Genomic DNA, 15,307 nt, shown 5'->3' on the forward strand with positions numbered 1-15,307 from the left:
AAAATCGAAATAAGTCCTAGTATTATTAAATAATAATACAACTGAAAAGAGGATAAAGATGCGATAACAAACTTATTAACAATAGCTTATAGCAAGAAATTGGAAAAGCAAAATAAAAATACAAATAGAGGAATGGTATAAGGAAATATAGAAATTGGCAATAAATGATAAGTTGACATGTATATTAAAAGTTAAAAGAGGTATATGGAAACAAAGTGATTTTGATGATGTATGGAGAAAATTTATTGGAAAAGGATTTAAAAAGAAAGAGGGAAAGTTATCTCCACAAGAAGAATTGTATTGAATATTATGCGCCTGTTGTAAAAGAAACGATCTATAGCAAATGTATTGTATTATGATAAAATTAATAAAAAAAGAAAAAGATACCTTTTGGTACAGATTATTATTTATTTATTTATTTGTCATGTCAGGGCAACCAGTCAATTGTATTGCATTTCTAACAGAACAAAACAAACAGACAGACAGACAAAACAAAAATTTGCAATTTTGGTAGTTGATTAAATGTCCTTTGAGCAGTATCTGACCATTTGAATGCCTCTGGTGTTGCCGCAAGGAGATCCTCCATTGTGCATGTGGCAGGGCTCAGGGTACATTGCAGCAGGTGGTCAGTGGTTTGCTCTTCTCCACACTCGCATGTTGTGGATTCCACTTTGTGGCCCCATTTCTTGAGGTTGGCTCTGCATCTCGTGGGGCCAGAGCACAGTCTGTTCAGCGCCTTCCAAGTCGCCCAGTCTTCTGTGTGCCCAGGGGGGAGTCTCTCATCTGGTATCAGCCATTGGTTGCCATCAGCCATCAGCCAAGGAGCCCCCGGTGGCGCAGTGGGTTAAAGCACTGTGCCGGCAGGACTGAAGACCGACAGGTCGCAGGTTCAAATCTGGGGAGAGGCGGATGAGCTCCCTCTATTAGCTCTAGCTCCTCATGTGGGGACATGAGAGAAGCCTCCCACAGGGATGATAAAACATCAAAAATCGTCCAGGCGTCCCCTGGGCAATGTCCTTGCAGACAGCCAATTCTCTCACAACAGGAGCGGTTGCTCCTGACACGACAAAAAAAAGCCATTGGTTGAGGCTCTGGGTTTGAGCCTGCCACTTTTGGACTCTCGCTTGCTGAGGTGTTCCAGCGAGTGTCTCTGTAGATCTTAGAAAACTATTTCTAGATTTAAGTCGTTGACGTGCTGGCTGATACCCAAACAGGGGATGAGCTGGAGATGTCTCTGCCTTGGTCCTTTCACTATTGGCTGCTAATTCCCGGCGGATGTCAGGTGGTGCAATACTGGCTAAGCAGTGTAATTTCTCCAGTGGTGTAGGGCGCAGGCACCCCGTGATAATGCGGCATGTCTCATTAAGAGCCACATCTACTGTTTTAGTGTGGTGAGATGTGTTCCACACTGGGCATGCATACTCAGCAGCAGAGTAGCATAGCGCAAGGGCAGATGTCTTCACTGTGTCTGGTTGTGATCCCCAGGTTGTGCCAGTCAGCTTTCGTATGATATTATTTTTAGCGCCCACTTTTTGCTTGATGTTCAGGCAGTGCTTCTTGTAGGTCAGAGCATGGTCCAGAGTGGCTTCTGGGTGAAGTCCAATAAATCCTGGAGGAATGGAGTTTGGGAATCCCTTCTCCAGAGAGTGAAGGGAATGCCTCTCTTGGCCTACAACTCCCATCATCCCAGCAGAAAGGCTTCCCAGAAGGGTTGGAAGACCCTGGGAGTTGTAGTCCGAAACGAATAGGTCTCCTATGATCTTGAAAGTAAAGGCTTTATTCCTCATGGGATCACTTGTGTTTATGTTCTGTATGGCTAACTGCATCCCCTTGCGCAAACCTGCCCAAGCCCTGAGATCTTCAGGAGAGGCCCTTCTCTTGGTCCCACCTCCATCTCAAGCTGGGTTGGTGGAAAAGAGAGAGCGGGCCTTCTCGGTGGCTGCTCCTTGACTCCAGAACTCCCTGCCCAATTAAGCCAGAATGGCCCCCTCCCTGTTGTCCTTCCAGCAGCAGGCTAAAACCCTTTTATTCAGACAGACTTTTAAAGATGAAGTCTTTAAGATCAATTCAGGGGGTGCTATGGTTTTTAACTTGGAATATGTTTTAATGGATTTTAAATTGGAATTTTTAACACTGTTTTTGTTTCATCCTGTTTTAATGTTTTAATATTTGTGTATTATAAATTGTATGCTGATGCTTTTATGTTAAGCCGCTTTGACTCTCCTGAATGAGAGATAAAGCGGGGTATAAATAAATATTATAATAAACACATTTTTTTCATTTTCCTTGAGCTCTTTCTCTTTTAAACTCCTGAAGAGATTTTCCTCTCATTCGTCTGGCAGGTAACCACTGAACAAGTCTTGTGAAGAACACCTAGTGAGAGCTTTGCACTAGGAATCCTGTTAAGTCTAAAGTGACTTGAAGATACACAACAATAAGAAGAAGAAAAATAAATAATAGAAAAATATATTACAAGCTGCACAGGTATGTAGCAGGATAGTGCTTTAAAAAGATAGGCTTGGGAAAACCAGCAGAAGTCTACAGCAGTACAAAGTCGGAGCTGTTCAGGAGGTTATATCTGTGAACCCCTGGCATAATATTTGAATTATAAATATAAAAGAATGGCAAGTCCTCTACCTCCGTATCCCAAATCACAGACAGGGGAGAAGTTACATCAGTGTATTGAATGTGGGAAAAAATTTGGTAGGAAAAGTCATCTTGAGGTACATGAGCGGACCCACACAGGGGAGAAGCCATATAAATGTATAGAATGTGGAAAAAGCTTCAGTCAGAGTGGACATTTGTTTTCCCATCAAAGGATCCACACAAGGGAGAAATCACATAAATGCATGGAATGTGGAGAAAACTTCAGTCGGAGTGAAAGTCTGCATTCCCATCAAAGGACCCACACAGGGGGGAAGCCACATAAATGCATGGAATGCGGAGAAAACTTCAGTCACAGTAGAAGTCTTCGTGTCCATCAAAGGACCCACACAGGGGAGAAACCATATAAATGCATGGAATGTGGAAAAAATTTCCGTCAGAGTGCACATCTGCATTACCATGAAATGGCCCACAGAGGGGAGAAGCCATATAAATGCATGGAATGTGGAGAAAGCTTCCGTCAGAGTAGCAGTCTGTATGTCCATCAAAGGACCCACACAGGGGAGAATCCATATAAATGCATGGAATGTGGAGAAAGCTTCAGTCAGAGTAGAAATCTGCGTGTCCATCAAAGGACCCACACAGGGGAGAAGCCATATAAATGCCTGGAATGTGGAGAAAACTTCAGTCGGAGTGACAATATGCGTTCCCATCAAAGGACCCACACAGGGGAGAAGCCATTTAAATGCATGGCATGTGGAGAAAGCTTCAGTCAGAATAGCAGTCTGCGTGTCCATCAAAGGACCCACACAGGGGAGAAGCCATATAAATGCATGGAGTGTGGAGAAAGCTTCAGTCATAGTAGCACTCTGCTTTCCCATCAAAGGACCCACACAGGGGAGAAGCCCTATAAATGCATGGAATGTGGAAAGAGCTTCTGTCGGAGTAACAATCTGCGTGTCCATCAAAGGACCCACACAGGGGAGAAGCCATATAAATACATAGAATGTGGAAAGAGTTTCAACTGGAGTGATAAACTACATTCACATGAAAGGATCCAAACAGGATCGAATCAATATATGGATGGAATGTGGAAAGAGCTTCTTTCAGAGTGGACACCTGCATTCCCATCAAAAGACTCATATAGTGGAGAAGCCATATGAATGCATTCAGTGAGGAAAGAACTTCAGTCAGAGTGACGTACTGAGTTCCCATGAAATCACCCACACCGGAGAGAAGTGACGTAAATGCATGGACTGTGGGGAAAAAAACTTCAGAAAAAGTTCAGCATGTATTAGACATCAAAGAAATCATGAGTGGGTAGAGGAGAAGACCTGTCTTTGAGTTTCCTAGTTCTCTTTAAAGAACATTGGAAGGAAAGAGAAAGGACCCACTTTGCTCTCCCTGTAACATGAACTGCAGTTTGTGTGACCTTGATTGATGGCTAGTGGGGACAGGTCTCACTCAGTAAAGGCAGGTCTCATTCAGTATAGCAGCAAGCTTTGAAGAGTTCTCCACATGGAAACCCATCACAGGCTTCTAGGATGATCTGTGAAGGTTTGCTGAAATAAGCAGCAGCTGAGATCTCTGGACAAAAGTTTTCTGAAAAAGAATAGTTGTTTGGCAGCAGATAATATATTCATACTCTTTTCTTAGGCCTTGACTGTATTGTTCCTCAATTAAAATTGAGGCTCTGGCCTTATACCTGCAACCCTTTTCTGTTGTATCTTGAATTGTTGACTCTAAAGTGTGGACTGACCTCTTGGTTTCAGTTATGGACTTGGACTTTATTTGTATCCCTGACTTTCTGGCTTGACTTTGGGATTCGGAATTCAGTCTGTACTCTTGATTTCTTGGTTGTTCTTTTATCAGTTCTGTTGAATGAACTCCTGGCACGTGACTATTGGACTTTAATCATGGCTATTGTTTATTCTTGCTCAGACCTGGATCTGTAGTACTCGACTTATCTGCATTCATTGAACTCCTGAGCTTTGATTGTGTTCATTGTTACTCCAACTGTGTTAAGTAAATATGGCCTTGCCTTATTTTGTGTTTGTTTAATAGACCTCAGACTTTATACTGGGAAAGCCCAGGGACCATCACTTTTGCTTTGTGGGTACTTATCCCTCCACAGCGTGAACCTGTAACACATTAGCTTATCTTACAGGGTTGGTGTACAGGCAGTAAGCAGGCCTGGCTTGGAAAGGTCAAGGGGAGCAAGGGGGAGGAGCAATCAGGCACCTTCATAGCTGGAGCAGACTGATTGGCTGATGAAATTGGAGGGAGTTGCTTAGCAGCCGGAGATGGCCAGAGCCAGAGGGAAAGAAAAGGGAGCTAATGCAGCTAGAGTTCAGTTCAGTTTGGAGTTTGAAGAGTTAGTTAGAAGATCTGAAGGGGAAGAAAGGAAACGTTTTGCGAACTGTTATTTAGTAAGATTCCTCTTTGGGGAAAGTAATAAGCCTTCAGGGAGAAGGAATAAGAAGTATTAGCGAGCCTCTATAGTTTTAGAGTGCTGGTGTGGAAAGAGGGTTCAAAAGGTTCAAAATAACCTGTTTGTATTCCTGTGTGTGGAACATTGCTTTTAAGAAATTCAAGTTATAGAACCAATTTCTGTACAAGTAAAGCCTGACAGTTTATTGAAACCACTATGCATTTTTACTGTTCAAGAACAAAATAAGCATATTCTTGTTTTATTTCACCCGAAGAGTTCATGTGTCTTTGTGAACATTCTAGCAAGGAGGTGGCCTATGGATCAATAAATGGTGGCAGCTAAAGGAACCTTAATAAATAATTGGTGGCAGCAAAGTAATATATAATACATAATTCTCTATTTTTATTTTATTTTATTTTTTGTAATTGGTGGGCAGTGTCAGGATCCAAATAACAAACTGATCCAGTGGCTGGAGGCAGAACGTGAGAGGGAACAAAGAGAAGCAGAACAAAGGGAGTGAGAACGTGACAGAGAAAGAGAAATTAAGCAGGCTAGGATGGCCCATGAAGAAAAGATGTTTCAGTTAAAATGAGGGAAATGGAGATAAGGGGAAGGGGACCCAATCCATCTTCACCAGCCAAATTTAACACAGGACTTAAAACAGTTCCCAAAATACCAAAAAAGGGATAATGTGGAGGCTTTTCTTGCTAGTTTCAAAAGGACTTGGGAGTGTCTAAGGCAGTGGTTCTCAACCTTGCTAATGGTGTGACCCCTTAATGCAGTTCCATATGTTGTGGTGACCCCCAACCATAATATTGTTTTCGTTGCTACTTGATACCTGTCATTTTAATACTGTTATAAATCGCAATGTAAATATCCGATAAGCAGGATGTATTTTCATTCACTGGACTAAATTGAGCACAAATACCCAATATGCCCAAATGTGAATGCTGGTGGGGTTGGGGGGGGGGGATTGATTTTGTAATTTTGGAGTTGTAGTTGCTGGGATTTATAGTTCACCTATAATCAAAGAGCATTCTGAACTCCACCAGCGATGGATTTGAACCAAACTTGGCACACAGAACTCCCATGACCAACTGAAAACACTGAAAGGGTTTGGTGGGCATTTGGGGAGTTGTAGTTCACCTACAACTCCAGCAAAGGATCACCGCCTTGTCGGGGCGCTGGAGCTTGAGCACCTCAATGATGTCATGAGCGAAACCGTGAAGGGCCACCCAAGACGGGACGGTTGTGGCAGAGAGGTCAGACCAAGCGTGATCCCTGGGGAAGGCAATGGCAAACCACTCCAGTATCCTTGCCAAGAAAACTAAATGGACCAGTACAACCAGAGATATGTCGGTATGCCATGGAAGATGGGACTCCCAGGTCGGAAGATGGCCAAAATGCTACTGGGGAGGAGCAGAGGATAAGTTCAACTAGCCCCAGATGTGATGACGCAGCTAGCTCAAAGCCGAAAGGAAGGCTAGCGGCCGACGGTACTGGAGGCGAACGACGAATCCGATGCTCTAAAGATCAACACACCATAGGAACCTGGAATGTAAGATCTATGAGCCAGGGCAAATTGGATGTTGTTATTGGTGAGATGTCAAGACTAAAGATAGACATTCTGGGGGTCAGCGAACTGAAATGGACTGGAATGGGCCACTTCACATCAGATGACCACCAGATCTACTACTGCGGACAAGAGGAACATCGAAGAAATGGAGTAGCCTTCATAATTAATAAGAAATTCGCTAAAGCGGTGCTTGGATACAACCCAAAAAATGACAGAATGATCTCAATTCGAGTGCAAGGAAAGCCTTTCAACATCACAGTGATCCAAATATACGCCCCAACCACAGCTGCTGAAGAAGCAGAAGTAGATCAGTTCTATGAGGATCTGCAGGACCTCCTGGACAATACACCAAAAAGAGACATTATTTTCATTACAGGAGACTGGAATGCCAAGGTGGGAAGTCAAATGACAACTGGGATCACAGGCAAGCATGGTCTGGGAGAACAAAATGAAGCGGGACGCAGGCTGATAGAATTCTGCCAGGAAAACTCGCTGTGTATAACGAATACTCTCTTCCAACAACCTAAAAGACGGCTTTATACATGGACCTCACCAGATGGTCAACACCGAAATCAAATTGACTACATCCTTTGCAGCCAAAGGTGGCGGACATCCATCCAGTCGGTGAAAACAAGACCTGGGGCTGACTGTAGCTCAGATCACGAACTTCTTATTGCCCAATTTAGAATAAAACTAAAGAGATCAGGGAAAATACACAGACCAGTTAGATATGATCTCACTAACATTCCTAGCGAATATACAGTGGAAGTGAAGAACAGATTTGAAGGACTAGATTTAGTAAACAGAGTCCCAGAAGAACTATGGACAGAAGTCCGCGACATTGTTCAGGAGGCGGCAACAAAGTACGTTCCAAAGAAAAAGAAAATGAAGAAGGCAAAATGGTTGTCTGCTGAGACACTGGAAGTAGCCCAAGAAAGGAGGAAAGCAAAAGGAAACAGGGATAATAAGGGGAGATATGCCCAGTTAAATGCGCAATTCCAGAGGTTAGCCAGAAGAGATAAGGAAGTATTTTTAAATAAGCAATGCATGGAAGTGGAAGAAGACAACAGAATAGGAAGGACAAGAGACCTCTTCCAGAAAATTAGAAACATTGGAGGTAAATTTCAGGCAAAAATTGGTATGATAAGAAACAAAGATGGCAGGGACCTAACAGAAGCTGAAGAGATCAAGAGAAGGTGGCGAGACTATACAGAAGATCTGTATAGGAAGGATAACAATATCGAGGATAGCTTTGACGGTGTGGTGAATGAATTAGAACCAGACATCCTGAGGAGTGAGGTTGAATGGGCCTTAAGAAGCATTGCTAACAACAAGGCAGCAGGAGACGACGGGATCCCAGCTGAACTGTTTAAAATCTTAAAAGATGATGCTGTCAAGTTGATGCATGCCATTTGCCAGCAAATATGGAAAACACAAGAATGGCCATCAGACTGGAAAAAATCAACTTATATCCCCATACCAAAAAAGGGAAATGCGAAAGACTGCTCAAACTTCCGTACAGTGGCCCTTATTTCTCATGCCAGTAAGGTAATGCTCAAGATCCTGCAAGGAAGACTCCAGCAATACATGGAGCAAGAGTTGCCAGATGTTCAAGCTGGGTTTAGAAAAGGCAGAGGAACGAGAGACCAGATTGCCAATATCCGGATACTGGATAATGGAGAAAGGCAGGGAGTTTCAGAAAAACATCTACTTCTGCTTCATTGACTATTCTAAAGCCTTTGACTGTGTGGATCATAATAAATTGTGGCAAGTTCTTGGTGGGATGGGGATACCAAGCCACCTTGTCTCTCTCCTGAGGAATCTGTACAAGGGCCAAGTAGCAACAGTCAGAACTGACCACGGAACAACAGACTGGTTCAAGATTGGGAAAGGCGTACGGCAAGGCTGCATACTCTCACCCAACCTTTTTAACTTGTATGCAGAACACATCATGCGAGGATGTGCGGGGCTGGATGAATGCAAAGCTGGGGTGAAAATTGCTGGAAGAAACATTAACAACCTCAGATATGCAGATGACACCACTCTGATGGCCGAAAGCGAGGAGGAGCTGAGGAGCCTTCTAATCAAGGTGAAAGAAGAAAGCGCAAAAGCCGGGTTGCAGCTAAACGTCAAAAAAACCTAGATTATGGCAACAAGAATGATTGACAACTGGAAAATAGAGGGAGAAACCGTGGAGGCCGTGACAGACTTTGTATTTCTAGGTGCAAAGATTACTGCAGACGCAGACTGTGGCCAGGAAATCAGAAGACGCTTACTTCTTGGGAGGAGAGCAATGTCCAGTCTCGATAAAATAGTGAAGAGTAGAGACATCACACTGGCAACAAAGATCCGCATAGTCAAAGCCATGGTATTCCCTGTAGTCACCTACGGATGTGAGAGCTGGACCTTAGGGAAGGCTGAGCGAAGGAAGATCGATGCTTTTGAGCTGTGGTGCTGGAGGAAAGTGCTGAGAGTGCCTTGGACTGCGAGAAGATCCAACCAGTCCATCCTCCAGGAAATAAACCCCGACTGCTCACTGGAGGGAAAGATACTAGAGACAAAGCTGAAGTACTTTGGCCACATCATGAGGAGACAGGAAAGCCTAGAGAAGACAATTATGCTGGGGAAAGTGGAAGGCAAAAGGAAGAGGGGCCGACCAAGGGCAAGATGGATGGATGGCATCCTTGAAGTGACTGGACTGACCTTGAGGGAGCTGGGGGTGGTAACGGCCAACAGGGAGCTCTGGCGTAGGCTGGTCCATGAGGTCACGAAGAGTCGGAGACGACTGAACGAATGAACAACAACAAAGTTCACCTATATCCAGAGGAGTGTTGTGGATTCATGCAATGATGGATCTGGACCAAACTTGGCACAAATACTCAATATGCCCCAATGTGAACACTGGTGGAGTCTGGAGGAAAATAGACCTTGACATTTGGGAGTTGTAGTTCTTGGGGTTTATAGTTAACCTACAAAGAGCATTCTGAACTCAACCAACATTAGAATTGGGTCAACTTCCCACACAGAATCCCAATGACCAACAGAAAATACTATGTTTTCTGATGGTCTTTGGCAACCCCTCTGGCACCCCCTCACGACCCCCTCAGGGGTCCCGACCCCCAGGTTGAGAAACACTGGTCTAAGGCAAGGAAAATGGTGCATTTGAGACCATTGCTATGTGGTGAATTAAGAGAAATCTATGGCCACCTGAGAGAAGAGGAGAGCTCTGATTATAATTTGTTTAAAGAAAGAGTGAAACTAAGGTTTGGGCTAACCGCCGAACAAAGCTGAAAAGCCTTCAGAGAAATAAAATGTAAGGCAGGTGAAACATATTTACAATTAGGCTGTCAGTTAGTTAAAGCATTGGATAGGTGGACTGAAGGAAGTAAAGTGAGGAGTTAAAGCAACTGGTTAGTTTGGTACAATTTTACAAATGAGATGGTACATAAAAGATAAACAAAGTAAACCATATCAGGAGTTGCCACCATGTTAGACAAACTTGAAGGAGATTTTGAAGGAGGACATTTCATGTTTCGGTCTCTACAACCGCGGTTCTCAACTTGGGGGTCGCGACCCCCAGAGGGGTCGTTTGGCAATTTTTGAGGGGTCACAAGGCCACCTCGTTTGGCCCCGCCCCTTTTGCATCCCCACAGGTCCCTTCCAATTTTAGGATCCTATTATTATTATTATTATTATTATTATTATTATTAGCAGAGGTTGAATGGCCATCTGTTGTGGGGTCTTTGATTGTGCTTTTCCTGCATGAAAGCAGAAGGGGGTTGGACCAGATGGCCTTTGGAGGTCTCTTGCAAGTCTAGGATCCAATTACTATTAAATCACTGTTAATTCTTCCCAGATCCCTCCAGTATTTTCTGTTGGTCATGGAAGTTATGTGTGCCAAGTTTGGTCTCGATCTGCTATTTGTTTGGTCTGTGCAAGTCAAAGCTGGATCAGTTGAACGTAACGCATTATGTTTAATTTCTAACAATGAAAATCCATTTTGCACATCAGATATTTAGATTACGATTCATAACAGTAGCAAAATTACAGTTATGAAATGGCAATTAATTTAATTTTATGGTTGGGGGTCACCACAACGTGAGGAACTGTATTAAGGGCTAGTGCCCTATTAAATATTTTCACCATAGTGGGGTTCCCTAAAGAGATTGTTAGGGTCTGCTTTGATGTCGCAGTTAATGCAGGAACTATTTACAGTGGTCCACACTCTTGTTACATTCCAATTAGACTACTGCAATGCGCTCTGCGTGGGGTTGCCTTTGAGGACTGCCCGAAAACTTTAATTCAATGGCCAGCAGCCAGGTTGCTCACCAGAGTGGCGTATGGGGAGCATACAACTCCTCTGTTACACCAGCTCCACTGGTTGCCGATCTGCTACCGAGCACAATTCAAAGTGCTGGTTGTAACCTTTAAAGCTCTAAACGGTTCTGGCCCAGACTACATGTCCGATCGTATCTCCAACTACAAATCATCACAAAGTTTAAGATCATCTGGAGAGGTCCTGCTCAATACCACGCGGTTGGTAGAGACGAGAGGCAGGGCCTTCTCAACAGTGGCCCCCACCTGTGGAATTCCCTCCCCAAAGACATCAGATTGGCCACCTCCCTCCTGTCCTTGAGAAGGAAACTCAAGACTTGGCTGCGGGACCTTGCGTTTGACCATTGAATAGCGGCTTGTATGAAGAAGACATAATTTCGAAGTGACAATGAATAGACCCGGACCCGGATTTTAATTGGCGTGTTTTAACAACTGTTTATTTAATGTTTTGTTTTAATGAATTTGTTGACTGTTCTTACCATTTTGATGGCACTGAATGGTGTTTGCTATGAGACCGCCCTGAGTCCCCTTCGGGGGTGAGAAGGGCAGGGTACAAGTATATGAAACAAACAAATAATATTTAGAACATGTGGCATAAAGCATTTGACTACAACCCCATACCACCCGCAATCAAATGGCTTAACCGAGAAATTGAATTGCACACTGAACCACACGATAAAGACATATAGAATCATAGAATCATAGAGTTGGAAGAGACCTCATGGGCCATCCAGTCCAACCCCATTCTGCCAAGAAGCAGGAATGTTGCATTCAAATCACCTCTGACAGATGGCCATCCAGCCTCTGTTTAAAAGCCTCCAAAGAAGGAGCCTCCACCACACTCCGGGGCAGAGAGTTCCACTGCTGAATATGTCCAAAATCACCCAAACAACGGGAACCAACAATTGCAGCACTTGCAGTTTGCCTATAGCGAAGTCCCACAAGAGAGCGCCGGATTCAGTCCATTTGAGCTGTCATTTGGAAGGAAGCCCAAGGGACATCCTGAAGGAGGCTTGGACCGGGCAAGAAAGCATCCCAGAAAAGGACATGGTTAGTTGTGTGGAGGACTTGCAACGCCATCTTAATCCCGTCTGTGATGTCACAATGGTGAATCTGAAGTCAGCTCAACAGCAACAGAAACAGCAGAGTGATTCCAGAGCAAGGCATCGGACTTCTCAAGATGGAGGTCAGGTCTTGGTGTTGCGGCCTCGACCGAAGACAAGACTGGAAGTAGCTTGGGAAGGCCCTTAGACTTTGTTCGCCAAGGTGTCAGGTGTACATTACCTTGTCACCTGGATGCCGATGGGGGAGGTGTAGGAAATTACATATTAATGTGTTGAATCTATACCATTCTAGAAGTAATCTTGTGTTAAAAGCCATACAAGATTGGCCAAGGCCCCAAACCAAGAAGCAAATTAGATCTTTTCTTGGTGTGGTAGCATTTTGATCAAAGGTTCATTCCAAATTTTAGTTCTCAAGCAGATCATTTGATTGATTGCAGAGATGGGCCAAATGAATTTCAATGGAGACAAATGCAAGAGGCAGGAAAAAAATGAAATGCAAAGAGACAGAATGGAGGACGCTTGGCTCGAGAACCAACAATGTGATGCGGCGGAAAAAAAGGCCAATGGGATTTTGGCCTGCATCGATATTTATTTATTATTTATTTATTTACTTTATTTGTATACCGCTGTTCTCAGCCCTTAGGCGACTCACAGTGGTTAACAACAAGAACAACAAGGAGAATAGTGTCTGGATCCAGGGAAGTCATGCTCCCCATGCCCTATTCTGCCTTGGTCAGACCACACCTGGAATCACACTGTGTCCAATTCTGGGCACCACAGTTGAAGAGAGATATAGATAAGCTGGAATGTGTCCAGAAGAGAAGGTGTCCTAAAATGATCAAGGGTCTGGAGAACAAGCCCTATGAGGAGCGACTTAAATGGATGAACCCAGAGGGTGATTCTCCTCAAGGCTTTCTCTTTATCCTGGAAAGAAGTGACAAGTGGAGTGCCGCAGGGCTCCGTCCTGGGCCCGGTCCTGTTCAACATCTTTATTAATGACTTAGATGAAGGGCTAGAAGGCATGATCATCAAGTTTGCAGACGACACCAAATTGGGAGGGAGAGCCAATACTCCAGAGGAAAGAAGCAGAATTCAAAACGATCTTGACAGATTAGAGAGATGGGCCAAAACTAACAAAATGAAGTTCAACGGGGACAAATGCAAGATGCTCCACTTTGGCAGGAAAAACAAAATGCAAAGATACAGAATGGGGGACGATGCCTGGCTCGAGAGCAGTACGTGTGAAAAAGATCTTGGAGTCCTCGTGGACAACAAGTTAAACATGAGCCAACAATGTGATGTGGCGGCAAAAAAAGCCAATGGGATTTTGGCCTGCATCAAGAGGAGCATAGTGTCTAGATCTAAGGAAGTAATACTCCACATGCTCTATTCTGCTTTGGTTTGACCACATCTGGAATATTGTGTCCAGTTCTGGGCACCACAATTCAAGAGAGATATTGACTCTAAGCTGGAATGTGTCCAGAGGAGGCCGACTCAAATGATCAAGGGTCTGGAGAACAAGCCCTATGAGGAGCGGCCTAAGGAACTGGGCATGTTTAGCCTGAAGAAGAGAAGGCTGAGAGGAGATATCATAGCCATGCATAAATATGTGAGAGGAAGCCACAGGGAGGAGGAGGGAGCAAGCTTGTTTTCTGCTTCCTTGGAGACTAGGACAAGGAACAATGGCTTCAAACTACAAGAAAGGAGATTCTATCTGAACATGAGGAAGAACTTCCTGACTGTGAGAGCTGTTCAGCAGTGGAACTCTCTGCCCCGGAGCATGGTGGAGGCTCCTTCTTTGGAAGCTTTTAAACAAGAGGCTGGGTGGCCATCTGTCAGGGGTGCTTTGAATGCAATATCCCTGCTTCTTAGCAGAATGGGGTTGGACTGGATGATGGCCCATGAGGTCTCTTCCAACTCTTTGATTCTATGATTCTATGTATGTTTAGCCTGAAGAAGAGAAGGCTGAGAGGAGACATGATGATGGCCATGTATAAATATGTGAGAGGAAGCCACAGGGAGGAGGAGGGAGCAAGCTTGTTTTCTGCTTCCCTGGAGACTAGGACGCAATGGAACCATGGCTTCAAACTACAAGAGAAGAGATTCCAACTGAACATGAGGAAGAACTTCCTGACTGTGAGAGAGAGCTGTTCAGCAGTGGAACTCTCTGGCTCAGAGTGTGGTGGAGGCAGAGGCGGCCCTAGGTAATTTTCAATGGTAAGCAACAGTATATTGGTGCCCCCCCCCCCCCAACCAATCATTGATATGGAGCAGGAACGAGAGGGGCTAGTCGAGGCTCAAGGGCGCAGCCCCTTCGGGAAGAGGATCACCCGGCAGCGAGGCAAGAAAGCCGCCCCCCCCCCCCCCGGACTGCTAGGGCTGTTGTGAGCCAAGGGGACGCTCCTCAAGTGGCGGCTGAGGGGCATTTACAGAGGCGCCTCTGCGCCCCTGGCCAAAAAAGTGTACTGCAACCGCTTACTTTGCGTAATGGACGAACCCTCCCTGGGTGGAGGCTTCTTTTTTGGAGGCTTTGAAGCAGAGGTTGGATGGTCATCTGTCGGGGGTGCTTTGAATGTGATTTTCCTGCTTCTTGGCAGAATGGGGTTGGATTGGATGGTGTCCCACAAGGTCTCTTCCAACTCTAGGATTCTATGAAATGTAGGAGCTCCCGGTGGCGCAGTGTGCTAAACCACTGAGCCGGTTGACCGAAAGGTCGCAGGTTTGAATCCGGGGAGCGGTGTGAGCTTCTTCTGTCAGCCGCAGCTTCTGCCAACCATGCAAATGTGAGTAGATTAATAGGGGAAGGTAACGGTGCTCCATGTAGTCATGCTGGCCACATGACCTTGGAAGTGTCTAAGGACAACGCCGGCTCTTCAGCTTAGAAGTGGAGATGAGCACCAGAGTGCCAGAGTCGGACACGACTGGACTTCATGTCAGGGGAAAACCCTAACCCTAACCTTAGAATCCTAGAATCAAAGAGTTGGGCCATCATCCAGTCTAACCCCATTCTGCCAAGAAGCAGGAAAATTGCAATCAAAGCACCCGTGACAGATGGCCATCCAGCCTCTGTTTAAAAGCTTCCAAAGAAGGAGCCTCCACCACACTCCCTCCGGGGCAGAGAGTTCCACTGCTGAACGGCTCTCACAGGAAGTTCTTCCTCATGTTCAGATGGAATCTCCTCTCTTGTAGTTTGAAGCCATTGTTCCATTGCGTCCTAGTCTCCAGGGAAGCAGAAAACAAGCTTGCTCCCTCCTCCCTGTGGCTTCCTCTCACATATTTCTACATAGCTATCATATC

At 44.9% G+C, this 15,307-nt stretch overlaps 3 protein-coding genes across 4 annotated transcripts in view; all 3 read left to right on the plus strand.

The window, feature by feature from the left end:
- The window catches only part of LOC132766291 (zinc finger and SCAN domain-containing protein 2-like), a 49,776-nt gene that overhangs the window by 21,108 nt on the left and 13,361 nt on the right, over positions 1–15,307 (plus strand). The window contains exon 1 of one of the 2 annotated variants that reach the window (XM_060760684.2): positions 2,209–2,484. The exons of the other annotated variant lie outside the window; for it this stretch is intronic. The gene's annotated coding sequence lies outside the window, so the exon portion shown is untranslated. Of the gene's footprint in view, positions 1–2,208; positions 2,485–15,307 lie in introns of those variants that run through there. 2 annotated transcript variants of the gene reach the window in all.
- LOC137095991 (zinc finger protein 665-like) overlaps positions 1–15,307 on the plus strand; it is a 71,305-nt gene that overhangs the window by 21,104 nt on the left and 34,894 nt on the right. The window lies entirely within an intron of this gene.
- LOC132766288 (zinc finger and SCAN domain-containing protein 2-like) lies at positions 2,481–5,942 on the plus strand. The gene has a single exon (XM_060760681.2). It carries the CDS (start codon positions 2,622–2,624, stop codon positions 3,765–3,767), a length of 1,146 nt encoding a protein of 381 aa, XP_060616664.2. The 5' UTR covers positions 2,481–2,621; the 3' UTR covers positions 3,768–5,942.

Source organism: Anolis sagrei, chromosome 2, assembly GCF_037176765.1.
Source record: "Anolis sagrei isolate rAnoSag1 chromosome 2, rAnoSag1.mat, whole genome shotgun sequence".
Classification (NCBI taxonomy): Eukaryota; Metazoa; Chordata; class Lepidosauria; order Squamata; family Dactyloidae; genus Anolis; species Anolis sagrei.

Bases quoted from the DNA above. Each gene is read 5' to 3' on its own strand.
- LOC132766288 (XM_060760681.2), top strand. From the start codon at position 2,622: ATGGCAAGTCCTCTACCTCCGTATCCCAAATCACAGACAGGGGAGAAG.